Source organism: Calonectris borealis, chromosome 18 (assembly GCF_964195595.1).
Source record: "Calonectris borealis chromosome 18, bCalBor7.hap1.2, whole genome shotgun sequence".
Classification (NCBI taxonomy): domain Eukaryota; kingdom Metazoa; phylum Chordata; class Aves; order Procellariiformes; family Procellariidae; genus Calonectris; species Calonectris borealis.
The window spans coordinates 16,578,893-16,603,222 of NC_134329.1; the positions used below are offsets into that span (position 1 = coordinate 16,578,893).

General features: G+C 38.9%; 1 protein-coding gene across 2 annotated transcripts in view; it reads right to left on the minus strand.

Moving 5' to 3' along the window:
• Positions 1–24,330, minus strand: part of TMEM132C (transmembrane protein 132C) — a 219,163-nt gene that overhangs the window by 184,864 nt on the left and 9,969 nt on the right. Inside the window, exon 1 of one of the 2 annotated variants that reach the window (XM_075168146.1) lies at positions 1,831–1,944. The exons of the other annotated variant lie outside the window; for it this stretch is intronic. Within the exon in view, the coding sequence (XP_075024247.1) occupies positions 1,831–1,944 (114 nt within the window). Of the gene's footprint in view, positions 1–1,830; positions 1,945–24,330 lie in introns of those variants that run through there. 2 annotated transcript variants of the gene reach the window in all.

Consider the following 24,330-nt stretch of genomic DNA (forward strand, 5'->3'; position numbering starts at 1 on the left):
GTGACTACAGCCAGGCTCAACAGCACAGAATTTCTTATGTTCTTAACACGTGAGTATATAGGTACTTATTATAGTTTTTATTTAATATACTCTTAGGAAGGACTGCTCCAAACTCTGTAATTAGAATCTCAGGTTCTAATTTTTAGTTACTCATTTTAGGACAAAGTAAACACAAGTAGTATTAATGAGGTAAAAATGTTATTCTACATCATGAAACTCAGCCAAAATGAGAACTAACCTAAGAAAGATCAGAAATTGAATGTCATTTAAATTCAAAGCCACAAACTCAGATCAGATGCTTTTATACCTTAAGGGTAGTCCAAGTTGGAAATTCGTGATGAAACTCGAAACCAGGGAAAGTCCTATGGGCTGTTGCCAACACAGTCAAGAGAAGAAAAAGCCACAGAAACTATTGTACATTTTAAATAGAAAGAATATCGTGGTTCTAGAACTGTATCAGCATCCATCCTTTCAGAAAGGAAAGTCCATGTGAAAGCTGCTAAACAGAAGACAAAAAAATGAGGGGATGGGGGGAACTGAAGAAATCTATGAAAGAAAATAAAGCCAATTACAGAACAAAATTGGTTTGGTGTCTTCCCCCCCAGTTTTTGGCATAAGGGCAGGTCGATCAGCTTTCAGTAGGAGTTAGGTGATTATCTCTGCTAGTCTCCTTGGAAAATTCCACCCCCATCTTCTCTACAGGTTCATCTACTCAGGTTTCAAATGAATTATACCAAAGATTTTGCCTTCTTTAGTGTCTTTACTGAAGAGAGTATATATTCCTGAACTGCCCTCACCCCATTTTCGATTTCACTGAAAGTAGAAAAAAAAAGGACTCAATTTAGTTTTCCTTTTTATAAATCCACATCTTTCCTCACTGCATTCAGCAATGGGAAACAGATTCAGCCAGCCTTAAAACGCTATCTCAGCAACAAAGCATGCAATGTGCTCCATCTCATCTCTCCACTCCAACTGAGTTTACAGCAGTGGGTGGTTTTCAAACCTAACATTTGATCAAAATGAAAAACTGAGCATTCCTTTCACCCCATGACAGGCAGGCTGATATAAATCACAGCCTTCCCAGCAAGGGTTCTTCCACAGACAATGAGTTGTGGCATTGTCTCAAAGCTCAGCCCTGGCCATTGTAAGAGAAAGTTTCAGGTTTTTAAAGCATGCCTGGGCTTTTTACAACAGCACTAAAACCAAAAGAGGGAGAAAATTTATGGTATGGTTGTTTGAGAGGTGAAGAAGGTGGTGTTTCCCCTTCAGAAGTTGTATTTTCAGTGCATTCTCTCGGTAGGTTTGTGCCAGTTTCTGCTTTTATTATTTGTATTTCAATAGCACTGAAATCTCCAAATCAGGGCAGCCTCACAGCATTTTACACACACCTATATATACGCATCCACACACTTATAGGGCAAGTCAGAGTTCAGGCACATTGCTCCTTCATTGTTTTATCAGTAAAAAGAACTGCTTCATTAGTCACCACCTCTGGAAAAAGCTCTCAGATCTGTCCACTCAAGGAGAGGACTGTATCGCAGACACCCTCTGGTTCTGATTTAGTAATATGGACAGTATAGGTAAGTGTTAAGTAGTAGCTATTAAATTAATGTGTGTGTGTGTGCAACACTACAATACCTGATCAAAGCAAAGCTGATACCATACACAGTACCATTGCTTCTCCTTGCTAACCCAGTAACCTATTAGAAATGCCCTCCAGTCTCAGCAATTTTAAGCCTTGACTTCAAAAGATCAGTTTATCCTTCAGGGCTAAGCTGACTGACAGGTGGGGGTCAGGAAGAAATCCAGTCCCCTCCCTCCAGCCCGATCGTATAGAGTTGCACAATTGGCTAGGCACATTAGGGGGTTTCTTCTGCATTCCTCTGAGGCATTTGAAAAAGGCCACCTCCAGAGCTCAAACACCATATTTGATGGACCACTCATCTGTTCGTCTATCCCAGCTTTGTGTAACAATAGCTAAGTTTACAGGAAGGCTGTACCACGAAGGGGCAAGTAGTTGGTGCTATTTAGAAGCTAGCTATTATATTATGCAAGGGAGCTGCAGCATCTAGCTGCCTTGAGACCTACGTACCTACCAGAGGTGGAGGATGTAAGTGGGGTTTGAGCAGCACTGCATCGATCAGCTGGTCCCACTTAAACAGATGCTTTCTCAAACCCTTGGGGAATCCAGCAAGTATTTGAAAGGATGTCTATCCTAAAAATCAGAACAGTAAGCATGAATAGGTAAGAGTACAATGAATATAATGAATGCAGATTACAAGAGGAACGAAGAAAAGGCAGACAGCTTAAGAATGTGCACTAAGGAAAGAGGAGGCAACAGGAGAAAAAAAAAAATACAGTGCACACAGAGAATAGGGAGGAAAGATGAGGCACACGTGATCTCAGTGCAGAGAGGTTTTAGAGCCATCCACTGAGGTACACATGGAGAGGCAGTCAAAGATTTTCCCCTTGGGTTATATGTATCTGTGATCAAAAGGTCAAGAACTATTGCAACAGACACTACGGTACAACTGTCTATCACACTCACCTCCAGAAGGAGAGTCATGAGCTTTACACTCTACAGTATTATAGGGAAACCAGCTTGTCCATCTTCAGAAAGAGATGCACACAAAGCTGGCTTTAAAAGCCTTTTCCTGTTTTCAGTGATGAATTTGGATTTCTGCGGCCCACTGCTACCCAAACCAGGCCACAGCTTCAAATTCAATAGCCAATTCACCAGTACCAGAACTTTCCAGTCACTGAACTTCAGCTGTGTGTCAATTCTGTGAAGTCCCAGTGCTAACTAATGCAGGAATATAAGCACCAGTCTGGGAGCAGTGAGCCCAGTGTCCTGCAATCACAGGCAGCTGTGCTAGAGTTACTCGAAAGGTCCACAGAACATCATTCACATCACCATACATGTCTAGTAACTTATTTTTCATATATGAAAAATAAGCATAATGAGCCACAGGAGGACAGCAGGAAAATAACATAGGCATATGACAAAAACAGTTGATCAATTTAAGTCCTGTGATTGTCAGCATTTTAAAACTTAAGGAACAAATATGTCAGGCTCCCTGAAAACTCATGGTAATAAGGCAAGAGAAGAAATGATATTTGTCTGTACTCAGATTTAACTATGTTTAAAAATAACATTTCCTTTCTCATATCAGCATCACATCAATACAATCTGGTGTGTGAACTGATGCTAATACACAGGACCAGATCCTCAGCTGATTTACATCACTAACTTTAAATAACAATGCATGAATGGACAAAGCGCCTGTTTTATAGCATCCTCCCTTTCAGCTTTTCCCTTGTCTCAGTTCATTTCCCTGTGGCATGCTTTGTTCTTAAAGTAGTCTTAACCACTCATACATCAAAATATTTAATCAACATTTCTTAGTCAGAAAATAATCCTGCTTTAGACTGATTCAGTGGGAGACTCTGCGGTGGATTCAACATAAAAAAGGGTCAGAATGCATTTCCGAGGGTGCTTTAGAAAAATCAATGCTGACATGTTTTTAATGAAAATCAATAAGTGACATTAGATAATGAAACAAACATCCAGCGGCATTGCAGGCAGGCCATTTAGACAATCAGTTTCAGAAGCAACCAGTGAGGTTAGCGCTTGAACGTGCAAGTAACATGCGCTTAAATAAAGTACTTTTTTTTTTTTTAATGAGAATTTCAAAATCTGTTTCCTGTGAACAATGACTCAAGGGCTTACAATTTCCCTTCTCCCTGTTCCCTCACTCCCCCCCCAATTCCAAGTAAATCAGCCTTAGGAACCAGTGTCACGGTTCCTCTAACACTGTCTCTCCATTGGGAACCACTGACCCATGGAGCCGCTGCGAATGCTTTGACAAGCTGCGGTGCTGCCTCAGCAGGGGAGAGAGATCCATTAAAAGCTGAAGTTGTGAAACTCTTTAGAAGAGGCCTGTCCCTTCTCAGAGTAATTAATTCTTTGACTGCCACACTGAGATGCAATGAATGAACACATACTCTCAGGAGTAACAACTATGCTAATGGGGAGAAGCTGTGCAGACAAAGAATACAAGTGCTCACTTGAATTGGGTTAGACTCTCTATATGTAAACCAACAGTCCTATACTCATGCCTGAAAATCAACAAAACTCAGAAGAAACCTACCTCATAGACCAATATTTACAATGGACATTAGTTTACACTCGCATACTCTTTATCTACATCCTGTGGGAGCCACTAATAACACTTCCACACAACTGATAACATCTTTGTATCAGTTTGTAACCTATAAAGTACATTCCCAAAGCTTTGGATGTAAGCACATGCAAGGTCTCTCCCAGCCACAAGGATGGTCATCTCAGTGGGACTACAACATAGCCACCAGTCCATCAAAATACAGTATGCAGACCTGCTGATTGAAGCAATGTGCTTGAAGAACATTGCTCTGGCCACTGTAGGACTCATTGCAGCATGTAAGTACAACAGAATTGGTCTCACATGCGCTTTTCATGCAGGGGAGGAGGGATTCCATCTACTTAGGCTCTGTGCATTTGATTAGGATTTGAGTAAGTCATTCTCAATACCAAACAGTTTCTGAACTCAGTCAATATCTTCCTCGGTCTAACTATACCCATGCAAAACTGTGTTCTGTTTGCAAGTTTTAAATTAAAGCTAAAATAAAATAAAAATAAAAATCAACCAACTTGGTAGCAGAAAATAAATCAATTTGAGGAAAAAACACACATGCAAAAGTTACTGTTCAGAACACAGAAACAAGTGTTCATGTGTTCATTATTAAACGATCTACCAAAAAACTGGTGGCTGCAAGAATAAACCTTTCCACCTAGAGATACACAGCAAACCCTCACCTCTGTGCTAATTCTATATGTGACTCATAGCTTTTAAAAAAAAAAAAATCAAAAAAGAAAACTAAACTGTAAAATATAAACAGCTCTAGCCAGTTCCACGGTTTTAAATCTCACTGTTCCAAAACTAACAAGGAAACAAACAAAAAAATTTCCCTGAAGAGTATGAAGTATTCACGCTTTCCAGGAAAGTTAGCAAATTGAGTAAACCCAAGCACAAACGTAGGATGCATTGTACGTTTCAATGAAAACTAGCAATATTTGAGGACAGATTTGGAACAAAAGCCTACCCATGGAGTCAACAAGACAACTGCAAGATTCATTACAAAGTCAGACATGGTGTTTTGGCTTCTGGCTGGACAGAAGGCTGTAGCATTAACACATGGTTCATTACAACAGAATTAGAGCCTGGTTATTCAGTACTGCAGAAATTAGGGATGGTACACATCAAACGGATTTTCCCATGAAAATACAGGGCCTCCAATCCAGCCCTAGAAAATCACTAATTATGGTGCAGAACCTATTTACATTCACAGAATACAACTTCTGTTTGGCGGTTCTTTGTCTTGATTTTTTCCACTGCAAAGGATTTCAAAGTCATCTTCATGAAAAGATGTGATTAAATTTTTTTTTTATATTATGGCAGAAATTTGAACAGAATTAAGATATAAAAATACAAAGTAACAAGAATGAATTTAATATTTTTCTCTTAGCAAGTGTACAATGATGTTTTATTAGCAGGATAAATTACTTTGTACCTCATACGCAATGACTGTTACATTGAATTACTGTTGCAATTCAGACAGTTACACGTTATCAATCAAAGAAGATTTTAAGTCGTTGCTATTTAATGGCTAATTCCTCAAAACACAAAATATGTGAGCTCATGCAATTAGTCTCCTACAGAACGAAAATAATGAAGATGTCACAAAATAAGTAAATGTTTGAAAGTAAAGCAACCCAAAGATCTTGGGGGAAAACAGGGATCTCCCTTAGTATTAATAACATACTTTGAAAATACTTCTAACAAGTACAGTATTCTGTATTGATTTCTACTGAAACTCTCATCGTAAAATATGCTATTCAATATAATGAAGAACACTGCAATCTCATTTAACAAGTTAGGATGCATATGAAGAGTTTTTACTGAAAATAGGTTCAAGTCACCAAGAGCGGAAAACATAACTGTATGAATGTCTCCATTTCCTTAACCACTATTTATAGCTGATTACAATATTTAAATACCAGCAATGAAAACAGGCTTCTTCCACTAAAAAAATGCATTAAAAATACCCAGCTTTTAAGCATCTTCCTTATTAACAGTCTTTTATATAACATCAGATTCTCAATTGGTATAAGTCAAAGGGCTCCTTCAATACTAATAGAGATACCATATTTTTACTCCAGCTAAACTTTCATGGCATTTTAATTATACACAAGCTTTTAGAAAAGATACAGATAAATGAGGCACTGTCTCAATAGTTTACATCTCTTGTTCTCCATTTCCTTCTGAAAAGAAATAAATCATGTTTTTGCTGCCAGTAGGAACCAGTTTTTGCAATTCAGTTTCCAGTGAGCTCATAAGCCCATTTCTGAGGGCCACTCTCCTTAGCTTGCCCACCCACCTCCTGCTCTCCATTGACTGTGATGTGAGCCGGCCCAGGTCCTCACTGACAAAAGCAGGATAAAAAAAAGTGATAAGGGATACAAATACAGGTGTTTCCATGATTCACATGTGAAAGTATCAGGAGTTTTCTTTGAGCTCATGAGCCTTTAAAGAAGGTGAGAAGGGGGTAATTAATGAGGGATGGTTAACAGTATAGAAAACGATATGAAAGAAAGCAATATGGGAGGAGCTGGGAAGAAGTGGACTCAAAACCAATATATAATTAACCCTTCCAGATTGATCCACATACAGGTATTAACATGAAGGCATAACCACACTGGAATAAAGAAGTATGCTGCTAAGTGTTTATAATTTGAAATGACTTATTCATGAAAAATACTAGTTATTATACTTGTCACTGATTGTTTCTCTTTTACATGGGCTTCATCTAGCAGCCACTTGGTCAGTTCTCTTCTTGACACTTGCTAAACTGATCTGATTAACTAAATTAATCCCCAGAAGCAGCTAGCACATTTTCTAAATGGCTGGCTAGCTGGAAGGTTTCTCCTGCCGTATTGCGATAGCTGACTCAGCTGGATGGACGGCTGACTCTCCCCAGAGGATAGCCAAATGAATGGCTTTATAGCCCTCGTTCCCCTGGCAATTTGTCACTGAGTTTAAAAGCAACCTTCCATCCCTACTGGTTATAAACCAGTGCATCATTAAACAAACAAACCTGAAGTAACATCCCTGCCACCTTTCAACATACAAACTTGTGAATGCCAAATGTAAGTCAGACATAGAAACAGTTCACCAAAATATTTTTACGTGTATATTTACACACATACATATTTTGAATACATACACACACAAAGAATTTTTTGCAGAAGTGGAAGGAACAGAGGGAAAAGTTAGGAACACAGTTTCAGTATGTACTTTTAGCATATAAAAATGCCAAAGTAAACAGCTAAATTAATGTACTGGTTTCTCTGACCGTGCTGGTTTTGGCTGGGATAGAGTTAATTTTCTTCATAGCAGCTAGTATGGGGCTATGTTTTGGATTTGTGCTGAAAACAGTGTTGATAATACAGGGATGTTTTCATCATTGCTGAGCAGTGCTTACACAGAGTCAAGGTTTTTCTGCTTCTCACCCCACCCCACCAGCGAGGAGGCTGGGGGTGCACAAGAAGTTGGGAGGGGACACGGCTGGGACAGCTGACCCCAACTGACCACAGGGATATTCCATACCATATGACGTCATGCTCAGCATATAAAGCTTGGAGAAGAAGGAGGAAGGGGGGGATGTTCGGAGTGATGGCGTTTGTCTTCCCAAATCACCGTTACGCATGATGGAGCCCTGCTTTCCTGGAGATGGCTGAACACCTGTCTACCGATGGGAAGCAGTGAATGAATTCCTTGTTTTACTTTGCTTGCGTGCGTGGCTTTTGCTTTACCTGTTAAGCTGTCTTTATCTCAACCCACGAGTTTTCTCACTTTTACTCTTCCGATTCTCTCCCCCTTCCCACCGGGGGGGGGGGGGGGGGAGTGAGCAAGTGACTGTGTGGGGCTTAGTTGCCGGCTGGGGTTAAACCACGACACTGACAATGTATCTTGATTGTAGTAAAGGAAAATGAAGCCTCATTCTCTTACAAAAGGAAGAGAATAATGACTTCTCTAGCAAATTTACCCACTCCAATGCAACACTAGCTCACTCCATTTTCAGTTTAGGTTTTACTTTATTTTCAAGTACAAGGTGGGGAACAGCTAGATTGTAATAAATCTTACTCCAAAGCATCACTTGGATCTAGCCTCTCACCCTTAGGCCCAAGTGCCATTCTGACCCTCTCTGGATCCAGGATTCCTGAGGGTCAGACCCCCCTCAGAACTCACGACCTTTCAGTATCAGCTCCAAAGCTCTACAGACTCATTATCAGCTTCACGAGCTCCACCATTTGCCAGCTTGTTGATATATTCCAAGTTATTTTTTTAAGCAGTAGCAAATATTTAATTGCACAAGGATGATAAAAAATTTAACTCGGGCAAGGGGACAGAGAAGTCTTAAAAGATTTTCCCTCTTCCCTCCTTCTCCTGAATAACATGATTCCATTTCATAAAAGGTCAAGAAGGACCTTATATGTTAATCTGTACTAACAAAAGTATAAGGAAAAAGTCAGCCACTTCCTCAGTTACTGTGAGGGAACATAAATGAATTCCACAAAGGAACAACTGAAATCAATCAGACTCACTTTCTGCACAGTTGGGAGAAATGCAGTGCTCTTACTTAAGGAAAAAGGATTAAAAAAACCTGAAATTTGCTTTCTTCAGAACCATCAATCCATTTGAATGAAGAGAGCCCACCTTTCAACTACAAATTGGCAGAACTAGTGAATCATCACAGCAAATGCTGTGCCCTTCAAAGCTACTATAAAAAGTCCTCCAGGCTTTTCAGAGGTAGAACTCCCTCTACATCTTCAACAATCAACATACTCCTTTATCCACTGCACACTAATGCTCTTGTTTGCTTGCTATGGCTAGACAGAGGTCATAACAAAACACATTGCAAACTAGATGCTCAGCTTATATCCTGTCTCAGAACTACAGTTACTAGATAAATTTTCTTGCAAGTGACATTTGAGGGAATTCTCTCAGACAACATCCTGCATCATGTATCTGCCTATAACACACCATACATCAATTCCACAGTTGAATGTATCTGAACAGTCGATTAGCAATGAAAGCATCTCTATGATAATACTACATATGCCCAACAAAGAGCCTTTCTAAACAATTCCAGGAGTGCTCTTTTAAGGGCTTTCTGTACTTGGCAATTTGGTGAGGGGGATACTTAGCACCTCTCTAGATCACACTTCCAAACTTAGCAGGATACAAAGCCCTGGCTCACATGGCATGAAAACACCTGTCAGGAAGGGCTGAGAGGCAAAAGGCAAATAGCTGCACTGTTTGGCTACTACTGATGCAATTAGCCTGAAGGAATTCACCCAACCTTCTCACCCTCCTGAGTCACCATGTAGAAGAGCCAATAAGAAAAATACATCTGTTGATCAGTTAAACAAATCTTCACTGACAATGACTGATACCTTGTCTGGGGCATACAGGATTTGCCAACTGTGTTATCCAGTCCAGTCATGCTGGCAAGCTGCCTAGATACCCTAATATCTTCATATAGTAAAGGTATTGAAAACCAAGGAATATAGACTTTCCTTAGAACTGCACCAAAGCACGTTCCTTGATGCCTGAACTTCTGAAAGAGAAGTTGAAGGTCAGAGGAATAACTAGAATCCACTTAACACAGATGAAACCCACAGCTTAGCTACACATGTAACTGTGAAAAGCACTCACTAATGAAATACTCCAAGGGAACAGAGTAGACTAAGTCCGTCCGTCCCACACTGAATTCAGACTTCACTAATGAATGCACTACATCTAGGACTGTAAAAAGTAAATACCAGGCTGAGTGAGCTTCTCACCTTGACTGAACAGTTAGTTCCTAGTTACACCACTGTCACAGACGACAAATAGGATCATGATTAAGAATAGCATTCAGCAGTCATTTTTAAAGACACAGCGCTAAAACAGTCTTTTACCAAGAAGCGTTATACCTTTCTACCAGGTACACTGGTATTGCAAGCTAGCCCAATCAAATGGAAATGACTACGTTTCCGTAAGCAGCTACCAAATTATTTTAACCATCATGTAGATTTCAATCATCAACTGATGCAGATATCTCACCAGCATGGGATCAGACTCCTCTGTTTGCTTCTCCAGTCTTCATCTCCTTGCCCCATGCAAAGCTGCCCCATGCTCAGCTACAGGAAGGATCACTGCCCATGACAAAGTGGTCTCTCAGCATATGGGGTTACCACCATTACTGCAGGTACCCCCAGCAAAAAATAAAGGGTTTTAAATGGCAGCTCATGCAGGGAGATGGAATAGGAGAAAACAGATTCTGTCAGGAGAGGAATGGAGCTGGAGCAGGGGAGATGATGATTTCCAACACAGGGGGGTAGCAAGATGAAGTGAAGTAGTGAAGCTCCAATTCTGAGCTGTTAGATGTGAAGGGATTTGTTACTTCAGGGGCATCCATAAGAACACCAGTGATGAACAGGGAATGATGTGCTGCACACTGCTTGGATCCACTCTTCCCCCTTGCACCCTGCCTTCCCCCATCCCCATGTACCTGGCAGTATTCCCTAGATGCTCACCAACTGCTGGAAGAGAGAATACCAACTCTGTGCAATCTGAATGGGGGAGAGGAGAAAAAGGGAGGGAGCAAAAGAGAGACGCAGAATTCCTTTTTCATTCAAATGTGAAAATACAGAGATTTGCATGGGTACAAGTAAGAGCAGAAGAGCGCCTTAAATATTTAGTCTTTGAAGCTTTCACATTAATCATTTAAGCCAACCAACATCTTAAAAATCTATGGAATTATCCAAAGCCCTTCTGTTAAGCTAGTTCTGATACAATCAGTTCCTCGCCTGCCCTGACATCACGCAAAGCGACTCAGGCAGCAGTTAATAAATCTGAGCCCCTGTGATAGATTTCATCTTCCACGGGAAAAAAAAAAAGCTTTGAGGAAACCAAAAAATAAAAGAGGATCTGAGGAAAATCTATTCATTGATCAGGGGAACAAGAGTACTAAATACAGCTGGCAAAGGACTCATCGAGACCGCTTCCGAGTGTCCTGTCACAGCTTTGTCCTGTATTATATCAACTAACTCAGTGAGAAGCGCAGTATGTTTTTACATGCACCCATCCAGCACCGCAATAGTCAGACCTTTGAGATCCAACTTTTGGATCTATTCAAAACAGCACTATCCTGTGCAAATTCAGACTCAGATTCTAAAATTTCTCAATGCCAAAAATGTGTCAAATGATGAGCTCATCTGTAATTGGCATATTGTAGTGGAGAAATCTCCACGTTCCATAACAGAAGGAGTTTCACAAAGGGAAAGATAGTCACTTTCTTTTCACTGATCTCTCTAAAACAATTTACAGTAATCCCACATCTAAAAAAAAATTTAGAAACCATAAAACAAAGCAGCCTTTCTCCTATACTAGAGAGGATTACACATAAATTCAAGCACAGATTTGTTGAAGAATGGAAGGGGTTAAAATCTGTAGAGAATGAGAAAGAAGGCTAAAAAGCACTACTGCAGTTAATGTTAAAAACACTAATTTCAGTCCATTTGTGCATTCTGAGGCATTCTGGTTTGAATTTCTTCACTGAAACCAGATGTCTTCACTGATCATCAGAATGCATATACTATAGCATAATCAGCTTGTCCTGGGCACAAGCTACAGCACACTTTGTGGCTACAATGCATCTGAAGAAATCAGGGAATCTCAGAGAGGAAGCAGCTAAATGCATAACTTGATGATTACTCAGAAACACAGCTTTCAATGTGGAGATTGGGAGAGGGGATGGAAAAGGACAACAGCAGTTATGAATCCTGAGCAGTGTCAGAGTATGAACACAACTGGGAAAAAACATACATAATCAAGAGACAAAAAGCTTCTCAGGGAATTAATCCTATCTAGTTGCTCTGGCATTGCATATAATCAAATAGATGTTATAATAGTGAGACAGCATGTTACGGAGACAGCTGTAATAATTAGAGCTTTAACAAGCTCTAACACAAAACACTACAACATGGCAGTGTCATGATCATCTTCACTCTCAAGCTGTCCAACTGAGAAGAGAGGTTGTGCTTATATTAGCTTATATTAGCACACCACTTATCTAGTTTCTAAAAGCAGAATTAAAACCTTCTGCCATGTGCTGACACCTGGCTGCTGTCCAAACTCGTACTTCATTTAGTATTATCACTGAAAAATGGAAGGCTTACGCAAACTGGAGGGAGATGAGAAGAAAGACAGTTGCCCATTACTGTCAGATCATTCCATGTGCCCACTCCTACAGCCTTCAGGAGACAGGAATACTCCAGAAATCACTTGTCAAGAAAAACTAAGTTTGTTAAATTCACCAATTTAAGCTACTGATCCCCTTTTTTGGTCCCCAAAAGCTTATCAGAACATCAATTCTGTGCAAGCAGCCTGGACGTAAATTTGTGATCTCAATGCTTAATTTTCTGGGTCTGTAATGCATGCTTTGTGCATAACCAACATCCCTACAATGTATTTCCTGACTTCAGAAAACAAGATGAGCTTTTTCTGGAAATGTGAGTCCCACACATAGGCTTTCCATAAGGTTTCTAACATTGTTTCCTACCAACTGACTCCTGCAATACTACTCCTATGCTATTCCTAGCACAGAAACAAGTTGTTCGGCTCTATCCCAGCTCTATCCAGTGATACAGTGGAAATTGTTCACTCTATGCTGGGCTGTATGCACCATCTCAGTGACAGGTAATGGTTTCTAGCTCCAATAGCGGTTTTTTTTTCTTCTTAACCACAGCATATCTGCTTCATTGTTAAATCCTCTTTTCACTACATTCCCAGGAATGGGGGAAATAAAGTGGTAGAAGAATTACCGTTTAACTAGTTTGGGAGCCTCCAGCAGCCCTGTTTTCCACATTCCAGAAGTTCCCAGAACCTTGCCAGAGCAGCAGTGTTTTACATGCTAAGCCTAGCTGGATGACAGAAACATGAATATGGTGATTTGTTCATCAATTTGCATACATATCCAATAAGGATAATATGAGAAAAGTAATGAAAAAAACACAGCAGTCCATAAAAGTAAATAAAAGATCAAGCAGGCAGGGTCATGTATTTCAGCAAAGTTTCCTACCTATTAATTAATTAATTGAGACAGCTTTTCAGAAACTTTATAGCAACAGGGGTTCTCATTTATTCAACATGAGCACAATTTAACTGCTAAAGACCTCTACCTGGGAGAAAGTATTTTTGATGTCAAGACAAAAAAAAAAAAGAAAAAAAAAGTAAAAATCACACACTTCTGAAGAAATGAAAAGAGTCTGAAGGGAGGAAAAGAGGGTAAGAAAAATACCATCTTAGTCTGACATAAACACATAATGGTCCTACACCAAGGGGAGGAAATCTCTTCTACTCTCAGTTCTACACTATCTGACCTGCTGGATAACTTATTCCATGAAGCTATCACTTTGCAGTGGCCATCCCCATATCCTTAGCGATTCAGAAAAGAGCAGGATCTGCCAAGTATGCACACCCCAACACCTCTTTCCATCAGGAATGCCATTCATGTAGAAAGGAAGAATAATAGCCAGGACTTATGTTTTATCATTCTTTTGACAGTCAGAAAGTAAGCTTGAAGTGCACTCCTTTTATTCAGTCCCACCCTTTCTCTCACTGGGTCCGTCCAGCGCATGGGGGTAATGAAAGTATTTTACTACCTGACTGACAGCCCAGTGCTCCATGAGCTACAAGGCCATTAAAAGGCATGCATATTCCAGAAGGAATGTAAACAGAGCCATAGCAAAATATTCAGCAGTCACCTATATCAGCATTCCTAAAAATCAGGAAACACTCTGCAGAACTTCCTTTCCCCCCTCCATTGATTTTTGTATCAAAAAATCAAATCCAGTCTCAAATGAACTAAGATAAGCCCATGAACATTCTCATTTTCCTCTAAGCATTCAATTTGCTAACGCATTTTAGCTAAAATTCCTGCTTAGTCACGCCTGACACAATCTCGTCTTTTAGGCAAACATTCCCTCCATTCTATGTGCTATGGCTGCCAGCCAGTTTTCAGTTGATGTACCCAGTGTTTTTCTGCTTGTGTCCAAGCTCAGCGAGATCTCTTAAACTGCTCTCACACAGCAGTTTTATCCTTGCATATGCTCTCCATTTATAAACAAAGCATATGCATATTTATGTATAGGCAGGTCTAAATATGTTCACATTAATTTTAGAGGTATCAAACAAAAACCATCAGATCCTCTAAATCAGGCTATACACAGGAAATATAACAACTGTATGTCCCGAAACAAATAAATCTTTCTGCAAACAGAAAATAGACATTATTCTTCACCCTGGAATTAAAGCTTTGTTGCAGGTTGATTTAAATGAAAGGCTTTGTCTCTATGGAAAAATACCAATAGAAAAATATAATAATTTCCATTTAAAACAAACAAAACCACAAAACAAAACACAAAAATCAAACAACTTTCAAGGCTTCTACAAAAGGAAAGTGAAAAAGAAGGACAGACCCAAATCTTCTGATTAGATGTCAGCCTCAGAAATTCTGTCACTGAAAATACTGTTCAGTAGCATTTCATTCTCAGATAACTTCTTTAAAATCCAACGAGTTCTGTCTAAGATCACAATCAAGATTTTTGTCAAACAAAAGGAGGAAAAACGCCCAATGTGTTGGTCCACTAACCAATCACCATTCTCACTACCAGGTCCTGCCTAATTTAGCTAATTACTCAGTCTTGATATTAAGGGCAAGAGTGGGCTAACATGTTCATAAAGAAAGAAAAGAGGAAATAAAAATTTTTCCTGTTACCTGCAATAGTGCTCTTTGGATGGTGGATGGCAAAGCAGCTTCCAAACAAATTCTGCCACATCCATATAGGCAGGTGGGAATTGGAAAGCAAGGGCAGAAAGTTCAAGAAGTCCAGCTTGCAACCTGCTCTCACTGATGCTGAGGTGAAACACTTCTGCTCTTGGCAGGTAGCAGGTAATTCCACTGGAGTCAAGAAAAGCTGGGAAAGAACTTCTCAGCCCTTCAGGCCACCAGTAACCTCTTCTACTCCTGGTACAATACAGCCATGTCCTGTCCTGAATACTCGGGAAAATCATTAGATCTCAGTTCTCTTCCTGTGCTGTTCTTAGGTTTCTAACGCCTGAAGCTGCAAGCATATCAAGTTTCCTTAGGTTGAAAGAGCACTGTGAATGTCTCCGAACACTCAAATCTTTCTTCTCTTCTAAGAGCAGCAAGTCCTTTCTTCAATTGTGCCTGCTCAAGGTTTTTCCAGAAATGCAGCAGAATAGCTCCTGCTCTGGAAACTGTTAATTGTTCCCCAAAATATGATTAATTTCTGACTGATTGTTTTAAGATAGTTGGTCCATTGACTCAGCTCTAATTACATTTCTCATGTCAATTAATTAAAACCATGCTAAATGAAATGCCAGTTTTTATTTAAAGTTTAGGAGGAAAAAATCATGGGATACAATTAGATGTTACCAGACGTGATCTCAGCAGGTTTTCAATTATTCTATGTATAATAGGTCCCTAATTCAATACAAAGCTGTAATTAAGAATGTAATTAACTTGTGGCATTCTACTGATGTCATACACCACAAGAACACATAACGAGCTACAGTTTTTAGTGCAGAATCCTTAATGGATTGGTCTGTTTCATTGAGAATGAATTAGGTACATAAAAATAATTTACTATGGGAACTTGGCCAACATAATGGCTGCATTTAAAAAACGAGCATAGTATAAAACAAGAGCCAATAAACTTTGTCTTGTCAAGAACATTCTGGCCAGAACCCAAATCTGCACCTGGTACCCGTGGCATGGAATTGGTGGACTTACCTTTATAACTAACAGAGAGCTCACTGGCTGTATCTACACAGCTCTTGAGAACAGGTCTAGGGATTGGGAAGAAGCACAGCATGTTTGCAGATGTATCTACTTATAATCTCGATGTGGGCAGCCTGTCTGAATGGGAATAGCAGCAAATCAAGCTGCCTGATGCTGTTTTGGTGATATGAGCTGTTCTACGTACACAGCAGAGAGTGTCCCATGTGCTTTGCAGATCATCTTCCAGACTTGAATGAAGCAGAGCTTCCGGGTTCACTGTCTGCATTAAAACTCTGGATTTCACTCTGGGTTTTATAATGTACCATGATGCATCCAATCTCTGTGCCATCACACCACTCACTAAACTTATGAGAAACCCTCCAGGTCACTTCTGCTTATTAAAGGAAAGCTTGTGCTTCTCTAACAGAGACTGTACTGCTGTGCAGTCTAAATCAAAGATTTCTGTTCTCACTTACAACTATTAGAACACCACCATTTCCTTAGATTTTTTTTTTTAAAAGCGATGACATTTAAGCAGAAAAAAGTGAGAGAATAAGGTAAGTTTCCTGAGGAAACTAAAACTGGTTCCAGAAACAAGCCATCAGAACTGCAAATAACTGGTCTATATTCACATAGTAAAAATACAAGAGCCTGCAAAATATTCCTTTTCCTTTCAAGTAAGCCCTCTTGCAAGAAGGATATGAGGATAAAAGCCTGATTTATCAGCTAAGGAATCTCCTGCACTATAGTTTGCTGGTGATGTGTAAGTAAACAGATGAAAATATAATCATGTAAGGCACTTACAGGCACTCTAGGAAGTATCCAGGAACTCTATAGCCGTTGAATAGACTTCTCTGAGCCTTTAAAAGAAGACACCTGTTTTCCTTTCTCTCTAAACACCTAATATTTCCCTGTCTTTTGGAAAAAAAAAAGAAGTAATTAATAGAGTGTCTTATTACCCTATTTCTGCTACCTCCTGAAGGAGATTATCATTTGACATTCAAAGAACAAAGTTTTATTATGTAAGCTGACTGTAAGGAACTTCTTCATACAACAAAGCCATTCTCAAAACATTAACCACTACATTAAAAAAATCTGTAAATAGATTCTCCCAACTCCACTCTTAATAGCTTAATTAGCAGGAATATTTACAAAGATCTTAAAGGAAGTCTGACTGCTTTCTTTGTGGGAGCCGAGAAAAAAGTTTAAATGAAGACCTAAAAAAAATGCATCAGATTAAAAACTGGGAGAGGTTCTTGTAGTATTCTTATCAATCACACAGGTCAGTACCACTCTTGACCTCAAACATGCTCAGCCTTTTCCGCAATATGTTGAATCCTTGTTCCCTGACAGCTGCAAAGAACTTTTAGGGGATTCTATAGCATCTGAAATCTGGTGAGGGAAAAAAAATATTTCTTATGCATGCAGTGTGACACAATGGAATGCAATAAAGTGGGAAATGATAAACGCCTGCACAGATTAATTCCATTAAATCCACGCACTTAACTTAGGTTCTCCTTCAGCACTTCCTATAATCAAGAAGGATGCTTCCAGAAAAAGTCAGGAGTTGGATCTCAGATGGCCTCAATCACTATCCAGTGCTGTCTTTCAGGCATAGAACTTTGTCCTCTTCTTCTAAAACAAGGTAGCTCCTAAATAACTTACCTCAGTTAGTAACTACGATCAGCTGAAAAGAATCCACTAACTGACCTGCTCAAAGATAACTAAGAATTATTACAGAATAGCAGCTGTAACTGAACTGAAAGTTAGTAAGTCCCAGACACTGCACTGTATTAGCTGCAAGTCCAATACCAAGATCACTGACCTTGGCACAATCAAGCCTTGAGCTGCAGCTTTGACATCTGTGTTGCCACAGGGTCCAATTCCATTCAATCCTAGCTTCTCAGGCTACGCCCATGAAAAGTCATTATCATTTTTCTTGCAGGACAGTAAAGTTACACAGGTAAGAGACAAATAAAGTTTTATCATTTATTTGTGTACAGTTTCTGCTGCTCTATCTCACCTGAAAGCTACTGAGAGCCATCTTACAAAAGTGTTCCTAAATCGGAGATACTTCTGAAACAACTCTGACCACACACAGCAAGTCATAAATGTGGCCACTTGACTAGTTTATAGGGAAAAATCGCTTTGATTTTCTTTTTTTTCCTGCGCTCCGTTCAAAGACCTAATGAAAAGAAGCCAAAAAGTCACAGGTTCTTCTTCCCGTGACTTTTATGGTTGGTTAATTTTCAAAACATGCACTGCTCCAAGCTGGTTGCATTGTGGGTCCACCACCATCCCCTACAGATGTGCCAGGTATTCTAACATTCTTCCATTCTTTCCTCGTAACTTCATTCTCCTGTGAGGAACTGTCAGCTAGTGAAATGGAAACACACATTGACCTATCCTACACCAGGACATTAATCACTTGAATGTCACTAATATAAAAATGTTCTTAAGTTCATATACCCACAGAGAATTTTTTCCTCTAAGTAGTTATCACATACAGACATGTTCAAAAGCTACTTGAGAAACCTCTTTTAGTTTCCTAAAATATCGTTCCAATAAACCTGATCCAGATGCTGTCTTCATATATGTTGCTAACACTATCAATTTTTAATCAAAATGGAACTGATTGAATTAATGGCCTTAATTAACAGTAAAGGTTCTTTGAATCACGTCTCTTTTAGATCAAAGTGGCACAGAAAGAGTCTGAGTTCAAATCTATTCCCATGTATCCAGGGTCCTTCTTTAGGATTCTTACTCTTTTTCCACAGCTCAAGATGTTGGCACTTCATGAATCAATCTCAAAGGATATTAAAAGCAGCAGGAATAGCCTACAATGAGCCAGGAGGTTCCTTCACAAAAAAGAATGTTAAGTTTGCCAAGGAAAGCACTAAAAAAGTAATAAGGAAATCCAGACTTAAACTTAATTCATCCCCACATACATATGCATTAAGATACAGCCTTTAATGATATATTATTTCTTCCAGAGAACTTCTGCCTAAGGCTGACAGAATCGACAGCTGCTCACCATTTCTTTATCATTATGTATAACCCTATGCGTTAATTCAAGACACAATATTTAAGTATTGCACTGAATTATTAAAATTCTGATAAACTTTTTATGCAGCTTATCAGGATGCTATACAGACCACTTCAGAAATATTAATACATTTACTTACACAACAATTTTCTGGAACAGAATTTTCTATAATTTTAAAAGGGTAAACTGCAGCACAGCAAAATTAGTAACTATGCTCTCAAAAGCATCTGCTAATACAGATGCCTAATTTAGAAAACCTGTGGCCTCATTTTCTGAAGAATACAGCATTGGTGTAAGTTCAGAGCAAATCTCTTGCTTACATTAGGGACAGCTATAAAAAAATACAAAAGCATTACAAAAATCTGCTTTTTTTTTCCCCAAGCATAGTGCTAACTCTGTGGCAGGAACAAGAACAAAATATAATTCCCCCGAGTGTTACTAAACTCCTTTTTATCCTTCTACAATCTTTGCTCCTTCCATGAGATACAAGTTAACCTGCAAACTTCCCAGCATGTCTGGCTACAGCAAGTAAAGATAAAGGAGGGATTCAGAAAATGGAGTCCTGAATGCCAAGGGAAGTTTCTGAGAGGTAAAATAAGATGCTTAGAACCAGATACCCTCTGCCTATCTTCCTTCTGTAGTTTGCATTTGGCTCATGAGGACAATCTTGTGGTCTTTGAAGGGCTATTAAAAATATGTTCTAGGATGCTGTCACCAACACCGAGTATGAAAAACAGTGACAGCCACAGAGGCTGCTTATACTCAAAAATGCCAAAGTTCCTCTCTGTATAGATTCAGAAGTTAAACCCATGCTGAGCCTGTTACATCTACACACCTTCCAGCTTCTGTAACAAATGAAGCAGAAGTCCACAGACAATAACCTCCTTCAGTACAAAAACTGGGATTTTTTCCCAGGAAGCTATCCATCCTGTGTACGAAATGAGACTTCAGTCCCGTAGATAACCACCTGTTCCTTAACCCTTGTCATGCCCTGAGATTGCTTCCTCCTCCTTTTCTGTGTGGAAGAGAATAGAGGAAGGAGGATTCAGAGGGCATGCGAGAGCCTCTGTGGCTCTGCAGCTTTTGCCCTGGAAACTGGGCCCATGATGGCTTATGACAGTTAAAGAGGAACATACCCAAGAAAATCCGTATGCAGCTCTGGTATCTAAGATGCAGTGGGCTTCGCAAAGACAAGATTTCTCAGAATAATGCTGCTGCCACCCTCTCAATTCTGCATTAAGAACAGACTAAACCCAATTTTCAGACTTAGAAGTCTGGCAACTTTGAATAGATTTTTCATGGAATTAGACCAAAAGGTATACGACTTCAAAAATATTTTTATCTCCTTTTTTATGTGCCTTTTTTTAATGCAGGGACATGTTTGCAAGAGTTATCTGCAGTCATGAATCTTACTTAGTAAAAATGAATACTAGCATTCATACATCATCATCACTTCACAAAGAGAGATTAAAGAAAACACCATCTATCTTTGCCTCTAACAGTGAAAATCACAGCATTTAACCCAACTACTGCTGCTCATGGAAATGATTCTAGCTGGCTAGAATTCAGGATTTGTAGCTGGCTTTGTTCTCAGAAACAACTGAACCACTTCACAGAAACTTTCCCAAATCAGTCAGAAAATATGCAGCATGGAAAACTTCAGCTAAAACTGTTACAGCTTGAGAAAGTAACATTTTTAAAGGGTATTATAATGAAAAGTGTTGAACACTTAATCCAGATGTGATTTTCTGATATACAGATATTTGCCACTTTTTAGACAGAAAATTGTGATTAAACTCATTTTTTAAACTATCAATTCAAACAAAAAAAAACACAACACCCAGTTTTACTGCACTTCCCTGACTTCTTTTTCAATATAACACTGATCCATTAGGAAATATCACATATGCAATGAATTAGACCACAGACCTTTCATCTCAAACTGCTTTGAAATGTTGCTTAGTAAACCCACTAGAGTTCGTTTTTCCAATGAAAAAAGATTTCTTCACTAAATCTTCACATTGCGAGTATACCATGTGGTTTGCATTTTCTGTTTCTTCAAAACAGTTTCCCAAAAGCTCACACTGTTTGATTTCATTTTCAGTTTAGAGGAGCTAAAATCTGAAATGTGGCGAGACAAATTCAAAATTACAAGGTATGGAGGGGTCATATTCACTCTGTACTTATATAGAGTGCTATTTACTTTTGTGCCATGTTAGTATAGAATTTAAATCTCAATACAAACCTAAGTATATTTCTTCAGAGATGATTAGAAATTTACAAAATCACAGGCTGGCAACCCAAAACTCGCTTTCTAAGAGGGTGGAAGGTTCGATGACATGTACTAGAGTAACAGCTTTCGATAACCAAATCCACAAAACAGAGCATAGGTAACAGAAGAGAGACCTTTCCAGGTATATCCTTTAACATTTAATGCACAGAAATACTAACTGGTGTGTTTCATTATTTTTCAAGTTTTGGGGTTTTCTGTTGTGTGTGTCCAACTTCAGTCACATACGCCCAGATTCACCCTACATAACTGAGGCCTCTAAACATGGACCTTACTTGTCCAAGACTTTGATGATGGAAGAATAAAGGCCCTTTTGGAGTCAAAACATCACATCAATCTGAATCACCCCCTGGAAGCATTTCTTACTCTTCTGTGATCGTAGGAACATAGAGTAATTTAGGATCTTAACTTATATACCTAAGTTAGAGTTTGAATCTGGGCGAATGGGATGGATTTCCAAAAAGTGCTGACCGCTTAACAGAAGCTACAGGCCCGTCTACTCTTTGAAAAAAATAAGTCTATATGGGTTGAATTAATCTCACCTATACTTACGATGCTATAATATCAACATCTATGTACAGATAACTTCTTGTTCCCACCATGGTCAAAAGATACAACACTTTCAGTTCAAACCCAGAGAGCAAATCACCTCACTCTAGAGCAGACACCTACATTTGATCAGATTAATCACCCTCCTGAACACCAAATACCATTAACTAGATCACCAATAAAAATAACTGGAGCAATTATATTGACACTCCAAAATCAAGTGAGTTTTAAGCCCCAACCACCAGTAAGAACTAAAACATCCAAACTCTACAGTCTACTAATGAAAATACTGTCCTTTCTTTCCACCACCCCCCTTTCATATCACTCAGCTATATCAGGTGGAAAGAATACTAACATTCAGGAGTACTCAGCATTAGATGAAGACAGAAAGCACTACATGAATTATTATTCAATAAAGCCATAGATGAAATGAACAACTGCTATGCTGACAAAACTTCCACCAAAAGATCTGAGCTTCTCCCTCTGCCTCTGGTAACTCTGTGCAGGGCTACTGCAAGACACAGGGCAGAATAACTGAAAATTCTGGTTACATATTATTATGTTAGTTTTCACCCCCAAAGAAATAAATAACCAAGGATAAATATATTTTAAATGCCTCTACTTCAGCAGCCAAATAATCTGGATTAAATGTACTTTAAATTATTTGAACACATGGACTCAGATTAATTGTTTTAAACATCCTCCCATGAAGGACACTGAAATAGAATTATCTGAACTGCACCTATCACATAAACATAGACTAATTAGCAGAAAGAGAGAGATTTCCAAAATAACTTCAACTCTGACAGGGTCTAGCAGTGCCAAATTATATCTGGCATCCTGAACTAGCGCCTCTCTTCCAGCAAAGGAATATGTAAATACTGTAACAGAAGAATCCATACAAAACTATTCTTTGCCTGTGAACAGCACTACGAATGTCCTCTTCATCAAATCTGTTTCCCTTCATAGGAAGGGAAATTGCATGGTGAAATAAGGTAGACTGAAAACACTTTACCAAGCAACCATGAATTGTTAGATATATACAGAGCAATATATATGCCGGTTCATATCTTGATGAATGGCAAGACTCCTACTGCAATAAGTAGAACCAGGATTTCACTTGCAACACGTAGGGCATGACAGAGTGACCACGGAGCAGAATTTGCTTCATTACAAAAGTGCGAGAACTTGATCAGCTAACAACTTATGCCAGTGTCCTGGCAGTTATTCATGTACAGGTTCTAACATTAAAACCCAATTTTTAATTTCAGAAAATTCCACAGTCATAAAATAATGAACTACAAAAAGTCAAGAGAAACTAATAAGCACTGGTGATGCAAGGCTTCAATTTTACGTACTCTTACTAAATGATAAATGAAGAGAGTAGGTGCAAGAGCCACAAAATACAAAAAAAGGTCCGAACATTCCTAAAGTTTAAGTGGGTTTGGACCACTGTTAGTTTGATTCAATATACAAAGTTGAGAGATCCATTTCAGGGTCTAGGTCAGGATCCGAAATTTTATAGGCACTGAGAACGGTAAATTCAACTCCAACTTTAAACATCTGTGCTACTGACAAAAGTGGATCTTCTTCCTCTCCCCAAAAAACAAAAACAAATCAATATAAGTACTCTCCAAATAAACTACTTGCCTTTTGTGACTTTCCTGAACAATATTTCCTAAAGGCATGATTTTTACCTCAAACCAGTTCTGACATTACTGCACTACATGGTTGTGTTTAAATGTCATCGGATGACTCCTATTAAAGTGCCACAGTTTCGTCACTACAGCTAATTTAATTCTAAATGAATTTTCAAAACCAAGACTAAAGTTCAATGGAAGCCTGAAGCTTTGAGGACCTGTGAAGCTTTGAGCCTGAAATATAGTGATATCCAACTTTAATCCATGAAATGCCAAGGCAACACCATGAATCTATGGTTCTTTGAATAACTGTATAATATAATAAAGTAAGACCTTTCAGATGGACATTGCACTATAGGTGTTTCCAGACCAGCATTTGTCTTTCAAGACCAGTCAGCACCCTCCTTTCATCTCCAGACTGCTTGTGACACTCCAAAGGAAAAAAGAGAATACACTAATTCCATTGTGTCACACACAATTGGAAAAATTCCTTCTACTAGTTTGCTAACATTCCAAAGCACAATGCATTAGTCATATTTTCATATTGATTTCATAAGCTAATAAGCACCTCCAGTGAATTGCTGAGTACCATCATGTGATCCTGATCTTGTATCAGAGTATTTTTTTCCCTGGGTAAAAATGAAACAGTAATAATTAATTCATGTTACTATCTAATCAGTTGCAGATATTATTGTAAAAAGAACTTGCAATTTTACACCAAAGAAGAAAATATTTTTCTACCCACATTATGATAACAAAAAGGTAATCAAGTGGCTATAGTCACTCCCATTTTACAGATGAACAAATTAAATCTGAGAGGTTACCTAAGCGTCCACATTTCACACATACAGCTG